The 26,370-nt window shown below is 51.5% G+C and overlaps 1 protein-coding gene and 1 long non-coding RNA gene across 6 annotated transcripts in view; one reads left to right on the top strand and one right to left on the bottom strand.

The window, feature by feature from the left end:
- Positions 1–574: 574 nt before the first annotated feature.
- The window catches only part of LOC140203992 (uncharacterized), a 37,274-nt gene continuing 11,478 nt past the window's right edge, over positions 575–26,370 (bottom strand). For 3 of the 5 annotated variants that reach the window (XR_011887484.1, XR_011887480.1, XR_011887483.1), the window contains exons 3-4: positions 20,396–21,841; positions 10,741–18,822 (exon numbers count right to left, since the gene is read on the bottom strand). This is a non-coding gene — a long non-coding RNA (uncharacterized lncRNA). Of the gene's footprint in view, positions 809–10,740; positions 18,823–20,395; positions 21,842–26,370 lie in introns of those variants that run through there. The other 2 variants (XR_011887481.1, XR_011887482.1) reach the window with 2 other exon arrangements.
- LOC140203991 (FH1/FH2 domain-containing protein 3) overlaps positions 7,476–26,370 on the top strand; it is a 52,627-nt gene continuing 33,732 nt past the window's right edge. The window contains exons 1-3 of the mRNA XM_072270210.1: positions 7,476–8,039; positions 22,106–22,261; positions 22,460–22,642. Coding sequence (XP_072126311.1) covers positions 7,569–8,039; positions 22,106–22,261; positions 22,460–22,642 — 810 coding nt within the window. The 5' untranslated portion in view covers positions 7,476–7,568. The remainder of the gene's footprint in view (positions 8,040–22,105; positions 22,262–22,459; positions 22,643–26,370) is intronic.

The following is a 26,370-nucleotide window of genomic DNA, read 5'->3' as shown; positions in this document are numbered from 1 at the left end:
TAGTGTTCATTGAACCTTCAGAAATCTGCTGGCAGAGGGGACGAAACTGTCCCTAAAACATTTAGTGTGGGTCTTCAGGCTCCTGCAGCCCCTCCCGGATGATAGGGATGAGAAGGGGGCACGTCCTGGGTGATGGGGGTCTTCAGGCTCCTGCAGCCCCTCCCGGATGATAGGGATGAGAAGGGGGCACGTCCTGGGTGATGGGGGTCTTCAGGCTCCTGCAGCCCCTCCCGGATGATAGGGATGAGAAGGGGGCACGTCCTGGGTGATTCAGTGACGGACGGCGCCTTCTCGAGGCAGCGCATTGGGAAGATGTCCTCGACAGAGTGGCGGCTGCTGCCCGTGTCGGAGCTGGCGGAGTCATCAGCCCTCGTGATCCCGGGCCTGGAGCTTTCATCCAGGGCGGCGGCGTAACCGGCCGGAATCCTCCCCACCGGGCGTCCGCAGAAGTCTGCAGGACGAACCGAATTCTGGATCGCCTTCTTCGCGAGTGCTGGGTGTTGGGCCCGGGACTGATCCCCGCCCCCCCCCACCACCCCCCACCACCCCCCACCCCGTGATGTTGACAGCCAGGAACTTGAAGCTGCAGGCCCTTTCCACCGCCGACCCCTCGGTAAGGGCGGGTGTGGGCTCCGCACGCAGCGGACGATGGACGGAGGTCACAGACTCAGAGTTGTGCACCCCGGAAAGAGAGCTCTCCCGAGCCGGTCCCACTTCAAACTTCAGTTCGTTCAGAAAAAAAAAACTTGAGAAGGTCTTAAGATGATGGAAATCCAAAGCAACATACCGGTGGACCCCCCAGCATTTTCTGTCCATTCAAGAAAAAAAACACCTTAGCAACATCACAGGCGCGAGGCATCAGATAAAGAGCATTCACAAGGACATAAGCATCAATAATACACACATCAAAGTTGCTGGTGAACGCAGCAGGCCAGGCAGCAACTCTAGGAAGAGGTGCAGTCGACGTTTCGGGCCGAGACCCTTCGTCAGGACTAACTGAAGGAAGAGTTAGTAAGGGATTTGAAAGTGGGAGGGGGAGGGGGAGATCCAAAATGATAGGAGAAGACAGGAGGGGGAGGGATGGAGCCAAGAGCTGGACAGTTGATTGGCAAAAGGGTTAAGAGAGGATCATGGGACAGGAGGCCCAGGGAGAAAGACAAGGGGGGGGGACCCAGAGGATGGACAAGGGGTATATTCAGAGGGACAGAGGGAGAAAAAGGAGAGTGAGAGAAAGAATGTGTGTATAAAGATAAGTAACAGATGGGGTACAAGGGGGAGGTGGGGCATTAGCGGAAGTTTGAGAAGTCAATGTTCATGCCATCAGGTTGGAGGCTACCCAGACGGAATATAAGGTGTTGTTCCTCCAACCTGAGTGTGGCTTCATCTTGACAGTAGAGGAGGCTGTGGATAGACATGTCAGAATGGGAATGGGATGTGGAATTAAAATGTGTGGCCACTGGGAGATCCTGCTTTCTCTGGCGGACAGAGCGTAGGTGTTCAGCAAAGCCGTCTCCCAGTCTGCGTCGAGTTCCGCCACCTCCAACAGGATCCCACCACTAAGCACATCTTTCCCTCCCCGCCTCTCTCTGCTTTCTGCAGGGATCGCTCCCTACGCGACTCCCTTGTCCATTCGTCCCCCCCATCCCTCCCCACTGATCTCCCTCCTGGCACTTATCCTTGTAAGCGGAACAAGTGCTACACATGCCCTTACACATCCTCCCTTACCACCATTCAGGGCCTCAAACAGTCCTTCCAGGTGAGGCAACACTTCACCTGTGAGTCGACTGGGGTGATATACTGCGTCCGGTGCTCCCGATGTGGCCTTCTATATATTGGTGAGACCTGACGCAGACTGGGAGATCGTATCGCTGAACATCTACGCTCAGTCCACCAGAGAAAGCAGGATCTCCCAGTGGCCACACATTTTAATTCCACGTCCCATTCCCATTCTGACATGTCTATCCACGGCCTCCTCTACTGTCAAGATGAAGCCACACCCAGGTTGGAGGAACAACACCTTATATTCCGTCTGGGTAACCTCCAACCTGATGGCATGAACATTGACTTCTCTAACTTCCGCTAATGCCCCACCTCCCCCTTGTACCCCATCCGTTATTTATTTATATACACACATTCTTTCTCTCTCTCTCCTTTTTCTTCCTCTGTCCCTCTGACTATACTCCTTGCCCATCCTCTGGGTCCCCCCCCCCTTTTCCTTCTCCCTGGGCCTCCTGTCCCATGATCCTCTCATATCCCCTTTGCCAATCAGCTGTCCAGCTCTTGGCTCCATCCCTCCCCCTCCTGTCTTCTCCTATCATTTTGGATCTCCCCCTCCCCCTCCCACTTTCAAATCTCTTACTAACTCTTCCTTCAGTTAGTCCTGACGAAGGGTCTCGGCCTGAAACGTCGACTGCACCTCTTCCTAGAGATGCTGCCTGGCCTGCTGCGTTCACCAGCAACTTTTATGTGTGTTGCTTGAATTTCCAGCATCTGCGTCAATAATACACTTTTTTTTAACAAAAGAAGTACACAATTAGAACAGAAAGCTGTCCATTTTAGTGCAAAGTGTGGCTGTGCTGAGGAAGTGATTCGGGTTGTGCTGGCTGGTTCAGGAACCGAATGGTTGCAGTGGTGGGGGGTGGGGGTAGCTGAACCTGGCGGATTGGGACTTCAGGCTTCTGTATCTCCTGCCCGATGGTGACAGTGAGAAGATGGCGCGGCCCGGGGGTGGGGATCTACAATGAGACCATGCCCCTTTGTAGATACCACCGATGGAGGGGGCGGGGGCGGGGCGGTATCTGCCCTCCACCGGCAGGAGATTCTGCCCATGACATACCGGGGCAAATCCAGCCGCTCTCTGCGCATACCAGGCCGTGATGTAATGAGCAGGGACACCTCCAACAGCGCCTTCTGAGTTTATTGTTGCTGCAGGCATCCACAATCAGGGTAAGAATGTCGAGAAGATTAGGTTTATGTGAACAGCAAATTAAGAGGACAAACATGGTAACGTAAATTTAGATTAATATCAATTATATGCAATTTGCCAACGAGCAAAATAAACAGTACCAGTTTATAAATAAATAAACAGCAAGATTGAGAGGGAGAGGGGGAAGAGAGAGAGAAAGGGAGCGGGGGAGAGAGAGGGGAATAGAGAGAGAAGGGGAGATAAAAAGAGAGGGAGAGAAGGAAAAGGCAGAGAGGAGAGGGAAAGAAAGGGAGAGAGGGAAAGAAAGGGAGGGAGGGAGGGAGGGAGGGAGGGAGGGGGAGAAAGAGAGGGAGGGAGGGAGGGAGAGGGGAAGAGAGAGAGGCAGAGAGGAGGAGAGGAGAAAGGGAGAGGGGAGAGGAAGAGAGGGGAAGGGGAGAAAAAGAGAGGAGAGTGAGGGAGAGGAGTGAGAGAGGGTGAGGGGAAGAGAAAGGGGGAAAGGGAGAAGGAGGATTGAGGATTTGGAGATTCCGGGATCTGATGGCGGTGGAGATCAAGTTGTACGAAAGTAGAGAGGCTGGGGCGCCTTGCTCAAGGTTGTATCCATGTACTGGACCCGGATAGACATTGTCACATGAACTTGAAGCTGCTCGCCACAGTCTCTCTGTGACCCTCGTGGGGTTTCCCCTAAGGGCTCCGGTCCCTCCCTAGGGGGATCTGGGGATGTGGGAGGATGGGGGGCGAGGAGAACGGGTTGGGGGGGGGGAGGAGATGAATCTCTTCACTGCAGCACTGATCCCGTGATTCTGAAATGCCCTGCATAACGCCGGGAAGAATGTAATCCGGATACATTAATCCCCCTGAGAACGGTGAGCCGGCGTCCGGCATAGTGAAAGAGAGCTTTTGCCAGTGGCGATGGTGGAGGTGGGGGGGGGGGCACTGGTGCTCCCCACCTTCACCCACACGCAACACACGCAGGGATATGATACCCTCAGACAGGGACACAGAGAGTCAACGTCCAGAGACAATGAGTGCCGGCGGGGATGGCCAGGAGCCGGGGTGGGAGAGAGGGAGATCGGGCCGCTACGGTGTGTAGGAGTGGGGGGACACGAATCTGCCAGCTCTCAGCTCCGGACCAGATTCACACCCCGAAAAAGTGAACTTCAACAGGGTCAGCTTCTTGAGGGTGACGAGGTCACAGTTTTAGGAAAAGATTCCCATTCAGGAAGGCCCCCACCCCCGACCCCCGTGATCTCCACAGCCACCGACCCGGGGGTCGGAGGAAGAAGGTGTTCAAGAGGAGGCAGGACAGGTACAAGGAGCATAGCAGAGGTTTAGCCAGGGAATTAGCAGGTCCTGCCGAGGTGGGGTGTCCCATTAACGTAGGAGAACTTGGGCTCCATTTTAAATCTGGGTTAGCATTTTCCAATAATAAAGCAAATGTTAGCAGGTTCTGCCCTGCAAGGGGACCACAAACTTGTCATAGGCTTTGAGGGCTCGCGTGTCTCAATAACCCGGAGAGCTATGTTGGCTGGAGTCAGGGCTTTGTGCTTTGGATCTTGGTAGGGTCACCTGTGGCAAACAGGTCAAAGGGCAGAGGCCAGAGTAAGAGTGGTTCCAGGTTCGGGGGTTCAGCTCCGGGCTAACAACCCCGACTGGTGAAACAAAACGGTTGTGGAAACAGCAGTGAAGAATGCTTCCCGAGTCTCCGCCCGGGACAGCAGTGAAAACCGCGAGGAAGCTACTGACAGGGTGAAGGAAGCCCAGAGATGGAGGATCTTCATTGCTGCCCCAATCGCCAGCGGTGAAACGGGCAGCAGGCGCGTAAGAGGGGGTTGCCCGTGTTTAGAACAGGCAGATAGTACTGATTTACTTCGTGATCAAACTCCAGCCGAGGACTGGACTCAGTCCACGGCCCTGTGTGTGGAGGAGGGAGTGGGGAAGGTAGAGGGAAAGGCAGGGTAGAGAGGTGCGGTGTGAGAGAGGGACAGGGAGGGTGAAGCAGAAAATGTGTGTGTGTGTGTGTGTGTGTGTGTGTGTGTGTGTGTGTGTGTGTGTGAGAGAGAGAGAGAGAGAGAGAGAGTGAGAGAGGGAGGGGGAGGTGGGGACTAACAATGAATGGGGGAGTGTGAGAGAGACAATGAGAGGGATACAGAGAGAGACGGACAAGGAGAGTATGACGGGGAGAGAGAGAGAGGGAGAATGAACGGGAGAGGGATAGAGTGAACGGGGGTGGGGTAGAGATGAAGAGACGGGGAGGGATACATGAAAAAAAGACAGGGAGCGAGGGAGGGAAAGGGAGATGAGAGAGGAACTCAGGGAGAGAGTTGGAGAGGACGATACAGACAGAGAGAGAGGAAGATGGAACGAGAGAGAGGGAGGGAAGGAGCGAGTCTGTTTTCGTGTCCCGGCCTCTCTCTGTCCCGTCCCCTGAGAGGGTGTGTTTACTGCCGTGAGAGTAATTTAGCCCATTATCTGTGATGGATGGTGTAATTATTGTTCCCTCCCGTTTACTCACTGCTTATCAGTGTTCTGTGCCAAAGTGTGACCTTCTCCCAGCTGCTGAAATCACCTCAACTTTAACCCTCTCACTCCCACCTTCCCTGCCCTCCTCATCCCTACGCCTCACTGGCTATCCCGGATGCCTCTCATTCTGTCCCGTCCCTTTCCATCTCCATTCCTCACTCTCCCCACTGCTCGTTCCTCCATTTCCCCTCCCCTCCTTTTCGCCCTTCTTCGTTCTCCTATCTCCCCTCCCCCTCACTCCCCCCCCCTCATTTTGCTGCTACTCCCCCCCCCCCCAACCCGGTCAGTCACTGTCTACCTTACTACCCAGCACCCCCACCCGACCTCCCTGGCTCTGGGACACGGGGTCTGCGGAGAGAGAAGGTGCTAGTGGGATGGAGGCAATGTTTCTGGAGGAACAGGCTGATGAGCAAAGGGAGAGAGAGAAGGAGAGGCGGCGGTGGGGAGTGTGAGAAACAGAGAGAGAGGAGGGGGACTGGAAGTGAGGGGAGAGAGCAGACAAAGGGAGGGAGGACAGATAAAGATAAAAGGAGGAGAGAAGGGACGCACGGGAAAGGTGGGAGGAAGGGGAGATGAGCGAGAGGGCGAGATAGAGTGAGGGGCGATGAGCGGAGGTAGCGTGAGGGGGAGAGGATGAGATATGGAGAGAGAGCGGGAGGTGGAGAAACAAAGAAGGGAAGGAGATAGAGAGAAGAGAAGAAAACTAGGTAGAAAAGTGGAAAGGTAGATGGAGAGAGGGGCAAATAGAGAGAGAGAAACGTGCAGAGAGTGACGAGAAAGGGGCAGGGACATAGAGCTGGATAGAGAAATGGTGAAGGAGAGAGAGGAAAACGAGAACACACAAGGATTAAGAAGGAGAGAGGCATAGAGAGAAAGACGCACGGGTAGAGGTAATGTGAGTGTGTGTGGGTATGTGTGTGTATGGGAGTGTGTGAGAGAGTGTGAGTGTGTGTGGGTATGTGTGTGTGAGAGTGTGAGTGTGTGTGGGTGTGTGTGTGTGTGAGTGTGTGTGGGTATGTGTGTGTGTGAGAGAGAGAGAGTGTGTGTGAGTCTGTGTGTGGGAGTGTAAGTGTGTGTGTGTGAGTGTGTGTGGGTATGTGTGAGTGTGTGTGGGTGTGTGTGTGTGTGAGTGTGAGTGTGTGTGGGTATGTGTGTGTATGGGAGTGTAAGTGTGTGTGAGTGTGTGTGGGTATGTGTGTGTATGGGAGTGTAAGTGTGAGTGTGTGTAGGTATGTGTGTGTATGGGAGTGTGTGAGTGAATGTGTGTGTGTGAGAGAGAGTGTGTGTGTGTGTGAGAGTGTGAGTGTGTGTGGGTATGTGTGTGTATGGGAGTGTAAGTGTGTGTGTGTGTGAGTGTGTGTGGGTATGTGTGTGTATGGGAGTGTAAGTGTGAGTGTGTGTAGGTATGTGTGTGTGAGAGTGTGAGTGTGTGTGGGTGTGTGTGTGTGTGAGTGTGTGTGGGTATGTGTGTGTATGGGAGTGTAAGTGTGAGTGTGTGTAGGTATGTGTGTGTATGGGAGTGTGTGAGTGAATGTGTGTGTGTGAGAGAGAGTGTGTGTGTGTGTGAGAGTGTGAGTGTGTGTGGGTATGTGTGTGTGAGTGTTTGTGGGTATGTGTGTGTGTGGGAGTGTGAGTGTGTGTGGGAGTGAGAGTGTGTGTGTGTCAGTGTGAGTGTGTAGGTATGTGTGTGTATAGGAGTGTAAGTGTGTGTGTGAGAGTGTGGGTGTGTGTGGGTATGTGTGTGTATGGGAGTGTGTGAGTGAGTGTGTGTGTGTGGGAGGGGGGTTGTGGGTGGTGAAGATGTGTGAGTGACCAGCCCTGTCCCCGGTCTCACACACGCTGGTGATGGAGACGGAGCGGGTGTGCCCCGGCAGACAGGAAACCTTAACCACCTCCGAGACCACCCGCGCTTCCCGAATCACAGGGAGGAGGGCTAGCAGTCTCTGGGAACCCCAGGGGAGAGGATGAAAACGCATCGGACTGATGTAAACCGGCGGCGAGAACCACCGCGCCTCCCCCCCCATCCCGCCACCATTTCCCCGCCCAATAGGCTCCTCGCCCTCCACCTTACTCCAGCCTCTGTCAACACCCCAGCACTCCATTCCCGATCCTGGCCAGGATGAAGACGGGGGCTGCCGAGTCCCAGGACGGAGATGGGGTGCCCGAGGCTAGGAGAGGCTTGGAACAGCTGTGGGACGTCCTGCTGGGGAGCGCCAGGGAGCTGCGGTTGAAGACCCTGGACTTTAGCGACCTGCGGGAGGAGGAAGAGGAGGGCGAAGGACACCCCCGGTCCGACGGCGCCACTCCGTGCCCGACGCAGGGAAACGGACCCCCGCCCCCTCCCCCTCTCCCTCCCCCCCCTCCCCCTCTCCCTCCCCCCCCTCCCCTCGCCGGCGCGACCCCCAGGACCGGCGGAGGCAGGGGCACCCGCAGGCTGCACTGGAAGGGCATCGCCGAGCTGCCCGCCCAGCCCAAGTTCAGCCGCTTCGGACCCGCCACCATCTGGGACGGGCTGCAACCCGTGGCCCTGGACACGGAGAGGCTGCGGGAACTCTTCCAACGCAGCGTCGGGGACCCCCAGCACCCCCAGGTAAGGTCGGGGCGCCACTCCCCCTACCCCCACCAGCATCTTCGCATCAACGCATCGAGGGAGAGAGGACGGCGCCCAATCTCCACGCCGTCTCTTACAGCAGGGTTGGCCGCACACCCTCCTCTCCCCCCACCCCCTTCTATCTCCCCACTCTAGCCCCCTCTCCCTCCCCCCCTTCTCTCTTTTCTGGCTCAAACATCCTCCCGTTTCTCACTTGCTTTTCGTCCGCCCCTTTCTATTTTGTTCGTTTAATTGATATTTCACCGTACCCGTGCTTACAGCCAGCGTGCAAACACCGCACCGACAGTCACACTCAGCATTAGACATACGATATGGCAGCACAATCAGGCCATTTGGGCCATCCAGTCTGTTCTGCCATTTCATCATGGCCGATCCATTTTCCCTCTCGGCCCCACTCTCCTGCCTTCTCCCACTACCCCTTCATGCCCTGACCGATCAAGAATCTATCAGCTTGGGCTTTCTTTACGTGTACCCAACGACTTGGCCTCCACAGCCACCTGTGGCAACGAATTCCACAGATTCACCACTCTCTGGCTGAAGAAATTCCTCTTCATCTCCGTTCTAAAAAGGACATCCCTCTATTCTTTGGTCATATACTCTCCCACTACAGGAATCATCCTCTCCACATTAACTCTGTCAAGGCCTTTCACCACTCCATAGGTTTCAATGAGGTCACCCCTCATTCTTCTGAATTCCTGTGAGTAGAAAAACCCTCATATGACAAGCCTTTCAATCCTGGAATCATTTTCACGAACCTCCTTTGAACCCTCTCCAGTTTCAGCACATCTTTTTTTTACATAAACTTCTTACAATACTCCAAGTGAGGCCTCGCCAGTGCTTTATACAGTCTCAACATTACATGCAAATAACAGGAATTCTGCAGATGCTGGAAATTCAAGCAACACACATCAAAGTTGCTGGTGAACACAGCAGGCCAGGCAGCATCTCTAGGAAGAGGTACAGTTGATGTTTCAGGCCGAGACCCTTCGTCAGGACTAACTGAAGGAAGAGACAGTAAGAGATTTGAAAGTGGGAGGGGGAGGGGGAGATCCGAAATGATAGGAGAAGACAGGAGGGGGAGGGATGGAGCCAAGAGCTGGACAGGTGATTGGCAAAAGGGGATACGAGAGGATCATGGGACAGGAGGTCCGGGGAGAACGACAAGGGGGGTGAGGACCCAGAGGATGGACAAGGGGTATATTCACCAGCAACTTTGATGTGTGTTGCTCAAAATTACACCCTTGCTTTTATATTCTAGTCCTTTTGAAATTAATGCCAAACATTGCATTTGCCTTTCTCATCACAGACTCAACCTGCAAAGTAACCTTCAGGAAATCCTGCACAAGGACTCCCAAGTCCGTTTGTACCTCAGATTTTTTAATGTTCTCTCCATTTAAAATACTCAACCCTTTCATTTCTTCTGCCAAAGTGCATGACCATACACTTCCCAACACTGTATTCCATCAGCCATTTCCTTGCCCTAATTCTCCTAATCTCCTGATTCTCCTAATCTGCCCTTCTGTGGCTGTTCTACTTCCTCAAGACTACCCGCCCCTGCTCTTATCTTTGCATTGTCTGCAAACTTGGCCACAAAGCCATCAATTGCCTCATGCAAGTCATTGACATATAATGCAAATGGAAGCAGTTCCAACACAAACCTCTGTGAAACACCACTAGTCATCAACAGCCAAGCAGAAAAGGCTTCCTTTAATCCCATCCTTTGCCTCCTGCAATCAGCCAATGTTTCATCCATGCTAGTATCCTTCCTGTAAAACCAAAGGTTCTTAACTTAAGCAGCCTCAGATGTGGCACCTTGTCAAAGGCCTTCTGAAAATCCAAGTACACAGCATCCTTTGTCTATCCTGTTTGTCCAACAGATTTGTCAGGCAAGATGTTCCCTTGAGGAAACCATGCTGACTACGACCTATTCTATCAGGTGCCTTCAATTACCCTGAAACCACATCCTTAACAATTGACTCCAACATCTTCCTAACCACTTAGGTCAGACTAGCTGGCCTATAATTTCCTTTCTTCTGCCTTTCTCCCTTCTTGAAGAGTGGAGTGATAGTCGCAATTTTCCGGTCTTCTGGAACCATTCCAGGATCTAGTGCTTCTTGAATGATCCTTACTAATGCCTCTTCAAACTCTTCAGCCACCTCCTTCAGAACATATAAGACCATAAGGTATGGGAGCAGAAGTAGGCTCCACCATTCAATCACAGGCTGATCTAATTCTTCCAGTCATCCCCACTCCCCTGCTTTCACCTCATACCCTTTGATGCCCTGGCTAATCAAAAATCTATCTATCTCTGCCTTAAATACACCCAATGACTTGGCCTCCACAGCCACTAGTGGCAACAAATTCCACAGATTTACCACCCTCTGACTAAAGTAATTTCTCCACATCTCAGTTCTAAAAGGATGTCCTTTACTCCTGAAGTCATACCCTCTTGTCCTAAAATCCCCTACCATGGAAAATAACTTTGCCATATCTAATCTGTTCAGGCCTTTTAACATTTGGAATCCCCCCTCATTCTCCTGAACTCCAGGGAGTACAGCCCAAGAGCTGCCAGATGTCCCTCATACAGTAACCCTTTCATTCTTGCATTCTCGTGAATCTTCTCTTTTTTTTAGTAATTCAAACTTTATTATTATTTATTCTTATTTTCCAAAGCAGCACAGCATATCATAGAGCAGATACAGTACAGCATACTTACACAGCCATCCCCTGACAGGAAAACAAATAAAACTTAGAAACGGAAAGAAGTTCTAATTTAAGTTTAAATTAACATACAACCAAAATTGATCCCATGTGTCTTGCACTTTCCCCTCACTGTTAATTCTTCCCAACATGCGTTCATATGATGAAATCTTAATCATTTCACCATATCTTCACAGTGGGACATATGGGTTTTTTCCAGTTTTGCAATATAATTCTTGCAACTGTGATGAGACCCACCGTTAAAATAGTGAACTTGTCATTGTTTACATTAGGTGTCATTGTCCTATCACCCAGGAGACAAAGCCGTGGGCACAAGGGCAGTGTGGAACCCGACCACTCCCCAATAAATCAAGAGCTTTACACCAAAGTGGACGAACTATGGAACACTCCCAAATCATGTGAAAATATATGCCCACCTCATTTTTTCATTTTCAGCATAAATTATTATCAACAATCCCCATTTTGTAGAGTTTAGTTGGTGTCCAATAATATCTGTGTACTATATTACACTGAATAAATTTCCCTCTTGCTTCCCTAATATGCCTACCCACATTTGATAAAATATTTAACCACTCATTATCTTCAATATCGCTTCCAAGATCCTTCTGCCACACTGCTTTGAGATTGTTACACGATTCACCCACAGAGTGCTTGGATATTTTATAAAACATTGATGCTGTATGAACTTCCTGTGCTTATATATTCAGTTAAAGGGTCACTTTGTGAGTCATCGTTCTTGAATATGCAACTAACGCAATGTCTTATTTGCAAATACTTCTAAAAATTCCCTTTATCTACAAAGTTATCTTTCCTCTGCAGATCCACATATGACATAAAAATCCCATTCTTATAGAGATCACTGACTGTATTTACACCTTTAAACTTCCATTCCTTCCAGTACACCGTTCTTTTCCCAATGCATATCTCAGGGTTATTCCAGAGTGAGGAGTATAACTGGTTTAAATGTGACATTCTACAAGCTTTATGAATTGTACTCCACACACTCCTTGAGTGAAATAGTATAGGATTTAGATTAGTTTTGTTTTCCACATGTTGTGAGAGGATGTTAAGGGGAGAATGTGGTGCAGCCGGGCTCCGTTCTATAATTACCCAATCTAAATCAGCATCAGCCCTGTCCCAATGTTTAGCTAATTTTGTCATTTCAAAGGATAGTTTATATGCCCTGATGTCTGGTAGACTGAGCCCACCCATGTCCCTGGACATACACATCTCACTCATTTTAATCCTGGGCTTCTTCTTATCTCATAGAAAATCACTGATAATTTTGTTGTATTGCTTGTAGATCAAATCTGATATACTTAAAGGAAGCTTCATAGAAAGATAGTTAAACTGAGGTGCTGTGACCATTTTAACTACATTGACTTTACCCCAGAGTGACAGTCTCAGTGCCCCCCACTTATCCAGATTATTTCTTATCCTACTCAATAATGGGTCATAATTTAAAGTGATTATTTCATCCAAATTCTGACTGAGTTTGACCCCCAGATACTTCATTCCAACTGGCACCCATCTGAAATTAAACTGAGATACTGAATTTGAATAACACAATTTTGACACTGGCATAGCCTCAGATTTATTGCAGTTGATTTTATAACCAGATACTTCAGAATATAATTGAATTGTTTTCATTTGTGGGGGTATCGTGAATCTTCTCTGAACCCTCTCCAATGTCAGTATATCCTTTCTAAAATAAGGAGCCCAAAAATTGCACACAATGCTTCAAGAGTGGTCTCATGAGTGCCTTATAGAGCCTCAACATCACATCCCTGCTCTTATATTCTATACCTCCAGAAATGAATGCCAACATTGCATTCACCTTCTTCACCACCGACTCAGCCTGGAGGTTAACCTTTAGGGTATCTTGCACAAGAACTCCCAAGTGCCTTTGCATCTCTGCATTTTGAATTCTCTCCCCATCTAAATAATAGTCTGCCCATTTATTTCTTCCACCAAAGTGCATGACCACACACTTTCCAACATTGTATTTCATTTGCCACTTCTTTGCCGATACCCCTAAACAATCTAAGTCTCTCTGCTGGCTCTCTGTTTCCTCAACACTACCTGCTCCTCCACTATCTTTGTACCATCGGCAGATATAGCCACATATCCATTAATACCATAATCCAAATTATTGACATACATCGTAAAAAGCAGCGGTCCCAACACCGACCCCTGTGGAACTCCACCTGTAACTGGCAGCCAGCCAGAATAGGATCCTTTTATTCCCACTCTCTGTTTTCTGCCAACCAGCCAATGCTTCAACCACGCTAGTAACTTCCCTGTAATTCCTTGGGCTCTTATCTTGCTAAGCAGCCTCATGTGTGGCACCTTGTCAAAGGCCTTCTGAAAATCCAAGTACACCACATCTACTGCATCTCCTTTGCCTACCCTGCTTGTAATTTCCTCAAAGAATTGGAGTAGGTTTGTCAGGCAGGACTTTCCTTTCAGGAAACCATGCTGGCTTTGGCCTATCTTGTCATTTGCCTCCAGGTACTCCATAATCTCATCCCTAACAAATGATTCCAACAACTTCCCAACCACTGATGTCAGGCTAACCGGTCTATAGTTTCCTTTCCACTGCCTCCCATCCTTCTTAAATAGTGGAGTAACAATTGCAGTTTTCCAGTCATCCGGTACAATGCCAGAATCTATTGATTCTTGAAAAATCATCGTTAATGCCTCCACAATCTCTCCAGCTACTTCCTTCAGAACCTGAGGGTGTATTCCATCAGGTCCAGGAGATTTATCCACCTCAGACCTTTAAGCTTCCATATGGCATATAGCATAAGACCATATAGCATATATAATTAATATAACAGAAAAACATCATCACAAAATGTATATTTAAAATAAAAATAATAGAGTCTAAGTCACTGAGTGTCATGGCCTGTAGGTTGATGGTGATGGGATGTTGCCCTGGAGCCATGTTTCTGCAAGAACAAGCCCGCAGCAGTTCCTCATCTCATGCAACTGCAGATGAATGCAATCCAGCTTGTCCCACTCTCCCTCTCTATCTCTATCTCTCCTTCATCTTCCCCTCTTCCCCTCTGTCTCTCTATCCCTCTCTCTCACACACTTTCTATTTTGTCCCACACTCTCTCACCAGTCTTTCTCTCTGTCCTTCATCACCCCATCTCTTCCCTCCACCCTCTCTGTCTCTCTATCCCTCTCACACATATTTTCTATTTGTCCCACACTCTCTCTCATCCATCTCTCTCTCTCTTCCTCCCTCTTATTTTGTCCCACTTTCTCTCTCTGTCACATCTGTCTTTCTCTTAGCATTCCTTCATCTCCTTCTCTCGCTCTCTGGCAATCTCTGTCACCTGCAGCACACGCAAATTGCTGGAGGAACTCAACGGGTCAGGCAGCATCTATGGAGGAGAATAAACTGAGGATGCTTCAGGCCGAGACCCTTCATCAGGATTGGAAGAAGTTGCAATAAAAAGGTGGAGGGAGGGGATGACAGAGGAGAACAAGCCAGCAGGTGATATGTGAGACCAGGTGAGGGGAAAGATGGGCATATCATAGATGCTGCCTGACCTGCTGAGTTCCTCCAGCATTTTGAGTGTGTTGCTCTGGATTTCCAGTATCTCAGTGTTTATGACTTGCTTTTTACCTGCTGTGTCTCTCCCTCTTTTGTACATTTCTCTCTTTATCTTCTTTGTCTCTCTCTGCCCATCTTTCCATTTCTCTCCCTCTCCTTCACCCTCCCTCCCTTTTCCACTATACCCCCTCCTCTCCACACCATCTTCTGGGAGACAGGTGGAAGGAAAGGTGTTGTGCTGCACGGACGACCCACGGGGGAGTGTGCAAACTCTACAGAGACAATGCAGGAAGCAGGGACTGAACCCGCGTCTCCGGCTGACCACTTCGCCGCCTATGGTCCAGGATGAGGAACTGCGGGTTGTTTCTCTGTGGGAGGGAGGAAATTTGGCGGAGGGATTTAAAGGGGAAGATAGAGGAACCATTCCCATTTCTGGTGGAAATCAGGAATTACATAGGGGTGTACAGCACAGAAACAGGCTCTTCGACCCATCACATCCATGCTGGCCATCATATTTAACCGTGCTGGTTCTACTGACCAAGACGCATCTTAACCTTGAGAGTCCCTGCCTCCACCAGCCCCTCATTCCGATCACCCTCTGGGTAATAAGAATTCTGCCCCAAGTCCCCTCCACACCCTCTAACCCTTCCCTTAAACCAGCGTTCTCTTGCAGGAAACTGCAGAGTTGTGGACACAGCTCAGTACACCACAGAAACTAACCTCTTCTCCACGGACTCTGTCAATGCTTCTCGCTGCCTCGGCTAAGCAGCCAGCTTAATCAAATCCCTCACTCAACCCTGGCATCCTCACTTCCCGCCTCTCCCGTCGGGCAGGAGATACAAAAGCCTGAAAGCACATACCACCAGACTCAAGGACAGCCTCTGCCCGCTGTTATAACACTATTAAATGGTTCCCTAGAACGACAAGTTAGATTCTTGGCCTCATAATCCACCTTGTTAGGACCTTGCACCCATTGTTTCCCTGCACTGCACTTTCTGTGTAACTGTCACACTTTAGCCCGCATTCTGTTAATGTTTAGTAATGTGTACAGTTCTGGATGCCTCAGGAAGGATGTTGAGGCTTTGGAGAGGATTACCAGGATGCTGCCTGGTTTAGAGGGCATACACTATCACAAGAGGCTGGTTAAACTTGGGTTGTTTTCTCTGGGGTGCTGGAGGCTGAGGGGAGACCTGACAGAGGTTTACAAGATTATGAGAGGCATAGATAGAGTGGACAGAGAGCATCCGATTCCCAGGGTTGAGATGTTTAATACCAGAGGGCATGGATTGAAGGTGAGAGGGGTTAGGTTCAAGGAGGATGGAGGGATAGGGACGTGGTTTATGTAGGCACACAGATGCAAGGAGGATGGAGGGATATGGGTGTCGTTATGTAGGCACACGGATGTGAGGAGGATGGAGGGATATGGATGTGGGTTAGGTAGGAGGGTTTGTGTTTGGGTTGATTTGCATTTTAGCTGGTTCTGCACTACATTGTGGGACGAATGGCCTGTTTCTGTGCTGAACTGTTCTGTGTTTTACCTTGTGTAATGATCTGATCTGCATGAACAGTTTTTTTTTACTGCCCATTTCACCGCTGCTGTTGAGGGTGACTATGAAGGTCCTCCATCTCTGGCAGTGTTCAGGGCTTCCTTCACCGTGTCAGTAGCTTCCTCTTGGTTTTCACTAGTCAGTCCCGGGTGGGGACTCAGGAATAATGTCACCCTCAGATGTGGAAGGGTTCTTCCTTACTGTTTCCATAATAATTTTGTTTGACTAGTCAGGATCGTTAGCTGAACCCCTAAACCTGGAGGAGCAGACCACTCTTAGTATGGCCTCTGCCCTTTGATCTGTTTGGCATGGGTGACTCTACCAAGAGCCAAAGCACAAAGGCCCTGACTCCAGCCAGCATGACACTCCAGGCCACTGAGGCACACAAGCCTCCAATCCCTTCGACAAGGTTGTGGTTCTCCTGGAGGATGGACATTACATGTGACAAGCTTTTCACTTTATCTCTGTACAGGTGACAACAATAAACCAATACCAATAGACACGTCCAACAAGAGAAAAGTAGGCTATCTGTCCTTCTCTTGACTCTGTACACTTCAGTCAGGCCACCTCTCAGCCCCCGTTTCTCTGGGGAAAAGGTCCCAGCCTGTTCGGTCTCTCCCTGTAACTAAAGTCCTGCAGTCCAGGTGACGTCCCGGGGAATCTCCTCTGCACGTAACATCCCAGCTCTTATATTCTTTGTCGTGGATTGATAGTTATAGATTCACATAGCATGGAAACAGACCATTCGGGCCATCTCATCCATGCCGACCTGAGCTAAATCCATTTGCCCTTCTTTGGCCCACATCCCTCTAAACCATACCTGCTCAGGTACTTTTTAATGGTTGTAACTGTACCTGTCTCTACACCTCCTTCCACAGCTCATGCACACACTCACCACCCCCTTAGACAAAGGCCTTCACAATCCACCACAACACTGGTTTTGCTATCATCCATGAACTTACTGATCAAATACCCACATTCAAAGGTTCATGTTTAATATCACAGAACTTGTGCCGTATACAACCTGAAATTCTTACCCTTCACAGACATCCATGAAGCAAGAATCCTGTAGAATGAATGATAGAAACATTGAAACTATCCCTCCCCACCAAACCAACTTTGTATCCACTTGGATAACTCACCCAGAATCCCACATGATCCCATCTTCCAGACCAAAACCCTTGCCAAAGTCCCTATGCATGGCATCTACCACTCCACCTTCATCGATCCTCTTGGTCACCACTTCAAGAATAAACCTCAGTCAAAGTTGTGAAACACGATGTCCCATGTACTGACTGTCCCTGAACAATCCCCGCCTTTACAAATACTGGTAGATCTGCCCCTCAGAATCCCCTCCAGTAAACTTTCCCACTATTGGCCGGTAGTTGCCTCGCTGGTCCTTCCAGACCTCCTTAAATAAAGGATGGCATAGTGGCTGCTCCCACCTCTTGTGGCACAAAGGTGCTGATGGGACTTCAAACCGAGGGACCTTCGCCCCAACCCTCGATGTTCCTCAGCATGCTTCTCAACATGATACATCCTCCCCGCCTCACTGAGTTAGTAATGTGTGAAGATGACATTGGTTCACTGCAAGGTGGGGGGGGGCGGGTAGGTGATATGGAAAGGTTAAATGAGTGGGCAGAGATTTGACAAATGGAATTGAAAGTGGAGAAATATGTAATTTCCCAACCTGGTGGGAAAAGTGAAAAAAAATCTATTTATATTAATGGTGAGTATTCAGAGAGGTCTGAGACCCAGCAGGATCTGGGTAAATGGGTACACAATTCACTACAATGTGATATGTAAGTAATCTGGCTGGATTCGGGATAGTACATGGGTACTTTAAGTAATTTTGATACAAGGTAGTATGTGGGCCCAGTAAGTAACTTTAGTACCAGTTAGTATGTGGGGTATAATAAGTAACCTGGGTACAGGTGGAATGTGGTAATGCTGTAATGAGCTCTTCAGGCCTGTGCAGGGCGCTGGAGAGTGTTGGGCTCCGAGGTTTCTGGAGCACCTGAATTGTTGTTTAATCAGAGTCGCTAATCGTTTCGTGTTCCTTGTGTTGTTCTCGAGTGACTTGCTCTTTGTAATGTGGTGTCCTTAGCCAGCCAGTGATGAATCTGTGGAATTCTTTGCCACAGGCAGCTGTGGAGGCTAAATCTTTATGTATATTTAAGGCAGAGGTTGATAGATTCTTGATTGGTCAGGGAATGAAGCGATGTGGGGAGAAGGCAGGAGATTGGGGCTGAGAGGAAAATTGGATCAGCCATGATGAAATGGTGGAGCAGACTCAATGGGCTGAATGGCCTAATTCTGCTCCTACGCCTTATGGTCTATGGCCTTATCAGTAAAATACGGTCACACAAAAAATACACAGTAGTCCAAGACCCTGAGTCGTTGAATGTTGCAGTGGGCCTCAGTCAAACACAATATGACTTGTCTTCTGAGTGAACACTGGGTCGGGGGGGGGGGCGGTGCACAACACTGACTCCAGCTTGTATGCCACACTGCACCATCCCCGGCACGCCAGTGCACCGCAACAACTCCAACTCCTCTCCTGCACTGCTGTAAACCGGCGGCACAGCGGCTTCAGGCCAAGTCCTCACTACGATCGAGGCCACGCAGCTCCCCCGCCAGCCGCCAATAAATCAGTGAGTCGGGCTTGCAGCGTTCTGCATTAACAATGCCCAGCAGGGTGTTACGATCACAAGAAGAGCGACTAAGATGATAACTCACTGTTAGACTTCCGGGTGTTCGAGCGGTGCCTAGGCACGGAGTCATTTCTTCTGAGGTGCCATTAAGAAGGGGACTCGCGTAAGCAGCTCCGATGGAAATCATAAAATATTCTCCCGCTGCAGTTTGCCTATCGCCTCAATAGGTCCACAGCGGATGCCATCTCATTGGCTCTTCACGCAGCCTGGATCACCTGGATAATGCAAATACCTAAATCAGGGTGCTGTTTAATGACTACAGCTCATCATTCCTACAGTTCTGATCGAAAAACTCTGGAACTGGGGCCTCTGTACCTCCCTCTGCAGCTGGATCCTCGACTTCCTAACCGGAAGATCACAGTCTATGCTGATCGGAAATAACATCTCCAACTCGCTGACAATCAACCACAGGGATGGGTGTTTAGCCCACTGCTCTACTCTCTCTACACCCGTGGGGCTAGGCACAGCTCAAATGCCATCTATAAATTTGCTGATGATACAGCCATTGTTGGCAGAGTCTCAGGTGGTGACGAGAGGGCGTACAGGAGCGAGATGTACCAGCTCGTTGAGTGGTGTCGCAGCAACAAGCTGGCACTCAACGTCAGCAAGACCAGAGAGCTGATTGTGGACTTTAGAAAGGGGAAGACGAGGGAATACACACCAATCCTCATAGAGGGATCAGAAGTTGAGAGAGTGAGCAACTTCAACTTCCTGGGTATCAGTATCCCTGAGGATCTAACCTGGTGCCAACATGCCAAAGCAGTTACGAAGGAGACTCAACAGTGGCTGTATTTCATTAGGAGCTTGAGGAGGTTTGGTCTGTCACCAAAGACACTTGGAAATTTCTACAAGTGTACCATGGAGAGCATTCTAACTGGCTGCAACACTGTCTGGTATGGAGGTGAATTGGAGGACATCTTCAAGGATCAATGCCTTGAAAAGTTGGCATTAGGGACCCCCATCACTCAGGGCATGTCCTGTTCTCATTGCTACCATTGGGGTGGAGGTAGAGCAGCCTGAAGACCCACACTCAATGAATCAGGGGCAGCCTCTTCCCCTCTGCCGTCCGATTTCTGAATGGACACCGAACCCATGAACTCTATATAGTGTTATGGGTTCATTCAGAATCAGGTTTAATGTCACCGGCGTACGTCGTGAAATTTGTTGTTATGTGACAGCAGTACATTGCTATATATACTAATAAAAACTGTGATATATATATAAAATCTGATTCTGACAGCAATGATCGATGAAGTAGATAAACAGAAGAGAAAACAAAGAACAGATGGAGTGAGGCCGATGGAGGGGAGAGTGAAGGGGGGGGGTCGGCTGTTGGAGGGAGAGATGGAGGAACACAGGGGACTGGACACTGATCAGTAAAGGGGATGAAGATGGGAACCATTGGGGAACGGGTGAACGATAGTTGGAACGAAGGTGGTGGGAACCCCCTGTCTGTGAAATTGAAGCCGGGAAGGGGAAGGGGCAGTCGGGCGGGAAGGGGAACATAAACAGGAGGAATATAAGGGGTTGTGCATGATCAGGAAGTTTGTGGAGAACACCAAGGTTGTTGGTGTAGTGGCCAGTGAAGAAGTTTGTCGGTACAGGATCTAGATGGAAGATCAACTGCACCGGGGAGTGGCAGATGGAATGAAAGTGTTGAGTTTGAGAAGTTAAAATGGGTAGGACTTACACAGTGAAGCCTGGGCTGTAGAACAGAGAGACCCAGGGGTAGAGGAAAGTGATGACACAGATAGACAGGCTGGTGAAGAAGGCATCTGGCACACTGACCTTCACTTCATCAGCCGGGGCACTGAGTACAGGAGTTGGACCATCGGGTAGTAGTTGTACAAGATGTCGGTGAGACCACACCTGGAGCGTTGTGTGCAGATCTGGTGGCCCAGCTTTAGGAAGGACGTGATTGAGCAGGAGAGGATGCAGAAGCGATTGCGAAAGATGTTGCCAGGACTGGAGGGCTTTAGTGATGGGGAGAGACTGGAGAGGCTGGGACTGTTTTCTCTTGAGGGAAAGAGGCTAGGTGACCTGATAGGGGTTTCTAAAATCATGTTGGGCAGAGAGAATGCCCTTTTCCCCAGGGTAGAGGAATCTGAAGGGCGCAGGTTTGGTTTAGAACTTAGAATTAGAATTTACTTAAATCTTACGTCCATCCCAGAACATGAGGGAGTAACAATCTTTGTGTTATGACTCCATTGCAGAGTACAAACATGAATTTACAAGTCTAATGGCTTGCAGAAAGAAACTGTCCCGTAGCCTATTGATCTTGGTTTTAATGCTGTGGTAGTGAAGCAGCAGAAACAGTTTATGGTTGGGTGGGGGGTGACTGGTGTCCCCGATGATCTTCCTTTCTGCACCTGCTGCTGTAAATGTCCTCAATGGAGGGAAGTTCACATCCACAGATGTGCTGGGCTGTCCGTACTACTCTCTGCAGTGACCAGCAATCAAGGTTGGTGCAGTTCCTGTACCAGGCGGTGATACAGCTAGTCAGGATGCTCTCAATGGTGCCCCTGCAGAAGGTCTTGAGGATTTGGGGACTCGTGCTGAACCTCTTCAGTTGCCTGAGGTGGAAGAGACGCTGTTGTGCTTTTTTTTGCCACATAGCCGGTGTGTACAATCCAGGTGAGATCTTTGGTGATGTGTATACCGAGGAACGTGAAACTACTCACCCTCTCAATCGCAGACCCATTGATGTTGGTGGGTCTGAGCCTGTCTCCATTCCCCCTGTAGTCCACGATCAGCTCTTTTGTTTTTTTTTTGGACATTGAGGGAGAGGTTGTTATCTTGCACCACTGTGTCAGGGTGTCAGCCTCTCCTCTGTAGGCTGTCTTGTCGCCGCCGGAAATAAGGCCGATCAAAGTCGTGTCATCTGCGAGTTTGATCAGCAGGTTGGAGCAGGGCGTGGTGGCACAGTCGTGGGTGTGAAGGGAGTAGAGAAGGGGACTCAGGACAGAACCCTGGGGGGCAGCTGTGTTGAAGGTCAGAGGGGCAGAGGTGAGGGAGCCCATCCTTACCACCTGTCGGCGCTCCGATAGGAAGTCCAGGATCCAGCTGCACAAGGTGGGGTGCAGGCCGAGGTCCCTGGTCAAGTCTGGAGGGAATTATGGTGTTGAATGCTGAACTGTAGTCCAGGAGCAGCGATCTAATATAGGCATCCCTCTTCTCCAGGTGAGCGAGGACGGTGTGTAGACCGGTTCCGTCGGTAGGCGAATTGCGGGTTAACTGTAGGAGGAGAACGATTTAAAGGGGGACTGAGGGGCGAGATTTTCCACACAGAGGGCGGGTGCGGGTGTGTGTGTGTGGAACAAGCTGCCAGAGGAGGTGGGAAAGCGGGGGCAATTACAACGTTTGAATGCATGGGAAAGGTGTAGGGGTGTGTGGGACACCCGTGTGGAGGTAGGGCTACCCCAGGTGGGTTTCCCGGTCGCTGTGAATGAGTCCGTGGTGAATCTGATAGCTGGGTCCTCTCTGTCTCCTGTGTTGTAGAAACAGGGCGCGGCGCGCGGGCAGGAACTGAACGTACTGCCCGTGAAGAGAAGCAACGGCATTAACATCGCGCTGACAGCCTTGCCCCCGCCGCACATCATCCAGGCGGCCCTCCTCTCCTTCGACCGCTGTGCCCTGGACAGGGAAGCCATCGAGGTGCGTCTGGGCTGGGGTGCGGAACCGGAGGTGTTTCTGTACTTGTGCGTCCGGACGTCGGCGAGTGTGCATCAGTGTGAGTAACTGAGTGTGTGAGAGGGTGCCTGTGTGCGCTGTGTGTGGGGTTGTACAAGATGTGAGAGAGGATGCCTGTATGTGAGAGGCAGTCAGTGACGACCAGACATCCCCTCTCCGCAGAGGCTACAGACCATGGTTCCCACAGAGGAGGAGGTGCAGCAAATCCAGGAGGCACAGCGATCCAAGCCGGTCCAGGCCCTGGGCAGCGCCGAACACTTCCTCCTCAGACTGGCCACCGTGCCCGAACTTACAGCTCGGCTCAGCCTCTGGGCCTTCATGCTGGACTACGACACCATGGAGAAGGTGGGGATTGTCAGCGTCACAGTGGGGGGTGAGGGGTGTGGGAAGTGTCAGCGTCACAGTGAGGGGTGTGGGGTGTGTCAGCGTCACAGTGAGGGGTGTGGGGTGCGTCAGTGTCACAGTGAGGGGTGTGGGGTGTGTCAGCGTCACAGTGAGGGGTGTGGGGTGCGTCAGTGTCACAGTGAGGGGTGTGGGGTGTGTCAGCGTCACAGTGTGGGGTGTGGGGAGTGTCAGCGTCACAGTGAGGGGTGTGGGGTGTGTCAGTGTCACAGTGAGGTGTGTGGGGTATGTCAGTGTCACAGTGAGGGGTGTGAGGGGTGTGGGTTGTGTCGATGTCACAGTGAGGGGTGTGGGGTGTGTCAGCGTCACAGTGAGGGGTGTGGGGTGCGTCAGTGTCACAGTGAGGGGTGTGGGGTGTGTCAGCGTCACAGTGAGGGGTGTGGGGTGCGTCAGTGTCACAGTGAGGGGTGTGGGGTGTGTCAGCGTCACAGTGAGGGGTGTGGGGTGCGTCAGTGTCACAGTGAGGGGTGTGGGGTGTGTCAGCGTCACAGTGAGGGGTGTGGGGAGTGTCAGCGTCACAGTGAGGGGTGTGGGGTGTGTCAGTGTCACAGTGAGGTGTGTGGGGTGTGGGGAGTGTCAGCGTCACAGTGAGGGGTGTGGGGTGTGTCAGTGTCACAGTGAGGGGTGAGGGGTGTGAGGTGTGTCAGTGTCACAGTGAGGGTGTGGGTTGTGTCGATGTCACAGTGAGGGGTGTTGGGTGTGTCAGTGTCACAGTGAGGGGTGTGTCAATGTTATAGTGAGGGGTGTGGGGTGTGTCAGAGTCACAGTGAGGTGTGTGGGGTGTGTCAGCGTCACAGTGAGGGGTGTGGGGTGTGTCAGTGTCACAGTGAGGGGTGTGGGGAGTGTCAGTGTCAGAATGAGGGGTGTGGGGTGTGTCAGTGTCACAGTGAGGGTTGTGGGGTGTGTCAGTGTCACAGTGAGGGGTGTGGGGTGTGTCAATGTCACAGTGAGGGTTGTGGGGGTGTGTCAGTGTCACAGTGAGGGGTGTGTCAGTGTCACAGTGAGGGTTGTGGGGGTGTGTCAGTGTCACAGTGAGGGGTGAGGGGTGTGGGGTGCGTCAGTGTCACAGTGAGTGGTGTGGGGTGCGTCAGTGTCACAGTGAGGGGTGTGGGGTGTGTCAGTGTCACAGTGAGGGTGTGGGGAGTGTCAGTGTCACAGTGAGGGGTGTGGGGTGTGTCAGTGTCACAGTGAGGGGTGTGGGGAGTGTCAGCGTCACAGTGAGTGGTGTGGGGTGTGTCAGCGTCACAGTGAGGGGTGTGGGGTGTGTCAGTGTCACAGTGAGGGTGTGGGGAGTGTCAGTGTCAGAGTGAGGGTTGTGGGGTGTGTCAGTGTCAGAGTGAGGGTTCTGGGGTGTGTCAGTGTCACAGTGAGGGGTGTGGGGTGTGGGGAGTGTCAGCGTCACAGTGAGGGGTGTGGGGTGTGTCAGTGTCACAGTGAGGAGTGTGGGGTGTGTCGGTGTCACAGTGAGGGGTGTGGGGTGTGTCAGTGTTACAGTGGGGAGTGAGGGGTTGTGTCGGTGTCACAGTAAGGGGTGTGTCAGTGTCACAGTGAGGAGTGTGGGGTGTGTCAGTGTCACAGTGAGGGGTGAGGGGTGTGGGGAGTGTCAGTGTCACAGTGAGGGTTGTGGGGTGTGTCAGTGTCACAGTGAGGGGTGTGGGGTGTGGGGAGTGTCAGCGTCACAGTGAGGGGTGTGGGGTGTGTCAGTGTCACAGTGAGGAGTGTGGGGTGTGTCGGTGTCACAGTGAGGGGTGTGGGGTGTGTCAGTGTTACAGTGGGGAGTGAGGGGTTGTGTCGGTGTCACAGTGAGGGGTGTGTCAGTGTCACAGTGAGGAGTGTGGGGTGTGTCAGTGTCACAGTGAGGGGTGTGGGGTGTGTCAGTGTCACAGTGAGGGGTGTGGGTTGTGTCGATGTCACAGTGAGGGGTGTGGGTTGTGTCGATGTCACAGTGAGGGGTGTGGGGTGTGTCAGTGTCACAGTGAGGGGTGTGGGTTGTGTCAATGTTACAGTGAGGGGTGTGGGGTGTGTCAGTGTCACAGTGAGGTGTGTGGGGTGTGTCAGCGTCACAGTGAGGGGTGAGGGTGTGGGGTGTGTCGGTGTTACAGTGAGGGGTGTGGGGTGTGTCAGTGTCACAGTGAGGGGTGTGGGGAGTGTCAGTGTCACAGTGAGGAGTGTGGGGTGTGTCAGTGTCACAGTGAGGGTGTGGGGTGTGTCAGTGTCACAGTGAGGGGTGTGGGGAGTGTCAGCGTCACAGTGAGGGGTGTGGGGTGTGTCAGTGTCACAGTGAGGTGTGTGGGGTGTGGGGAGTGTCAGCGTCACAGTGAGGGGTGTGGGGTGTGTCAGTGTCACAGTGAGGGGTGAGGGGTGTGAGGTGTGTCAGTGTCACAGTGAGGGGTGTGGGTTGTGTCGATGTCACAGTGAGGGGTGTTGGGTGTGTCAGTGTCACAGTGAGGGGTGTGTCAATGTTATAGTGAGGGGTGTGGGGTGTGTCAGTGTCACAGTGAGGGTTGTGGGGGGGTGTCAGTGTCACAGTGAGGGGTGTGGGGTGTGTCAGTGTTACAGTGGGGAGTGAGGGGTTGTGTCGGTGTCACAGTGAGGGGTGTGTCAGTGTCACAGTGAGGAGTGTGGGGTGTGTCAGTGTCACAGTGAGGGGTGAGGGGTGTGGGGTGTGTCAGTGTCACAGTGAGGGGTGAGGGGTGTGGGGTGTGTCAGTGTCACAGTGAGGGGTGTGGGTTGTGTCAATGTTACAGTGAGGGGTGTGGGGTGTGTCAGTGTCACAGTGAGGTGTGTGGGGTGTGTCAGCGTCACAGTGAGGGGTGAGGGTGTGGGGTTTGTCGGTGTTACAGTGAGGGGTGTGGGGTGTGTCAGTGTCACAGTGAGGGGTGTGGGGAGTGTCAGTGTCACAGTGAGGGGTGTGGGGTGTGTCAGTGTCACAGTGAGGGTGTGGGGTGTGTCAGTGTCACAGTGAGGGGTGTGGGGAGTGTCAGCGTCACAGTGAGGGGTGTGGGGTGTGTCAGTGTCACAGTGAGGTGTGTGGGGTGTGGGGAGTGTCAGCGTCACAGTGAGGGGTGTGGGGTGTGTCAGTGTCACAGTGAGGGGTGAGGGGTGTGAGGTGTGTCAGTGTCACAGTGAGGGGTGTGGGTTGTGTCGATGTCACAGTGAGGGGTGTTGGGTGTGTCAGTGTCACAGTGAGGGTTGTGGGGGTGTGTCAGTGTCACAGTGAGGGGTGTGTCAGTGTCACAGTGAGGGTTGTGGGGGTGTGTCAGTGTCACAGTGAGGGGTGAGGGGTGTGGGGTGCGTCAGTGTCACAGTGAGTGGTGTGGGGTGCGTCAGTGTCACAGTGAGGGGTGTGGGGTGTGTCAGTGTCACAGTGAGGGTGTGGGGAGTGTCAGTGTCACAGTGAGGGGTGTGGGGTGTGTCAGTGTCACAGTGAGGGGTGAGGGGTGTGGGGAGTGTCAGCGTCACAGTGAGTGGTGTGGGGTGTGTCAGTGTCACAGTGAGGGGTGTGGGGTGTGTCAGTGTCACAGTGAGGGTGTGGGGAGTGTCAGTGTCAGAGTGAGGGTTGTGGGGTGTGTCAGTGTCACAGTGAGGGGTGTGGGGAGTGTCAGCGTCACAGTGAGGGGTGTGGGGTGTGTCAGTGTCACAGTGAGGAGTGTGGGGTGTGTCGGTGTCAC

Source organism: Mobula birostris, chromosome 10 (assembly GCF_030028105.1).
Source record: "Mobula birostris isolate sMobBir1 chromosome 10, sMobBir1.hap1, whole genome shotgun sequence".
NCBI classification, from domain to species: Eukaryota; Metazoa; Chordata; class Chondrichthyes; order Myliobatiformes; family Myliobatidae; genus Mobula; species Mobula birostris.
Note: the sequence above shows the minus strand (reverse complement) of the source record. Positions and strands in the feature narration are given on the sequence as shown.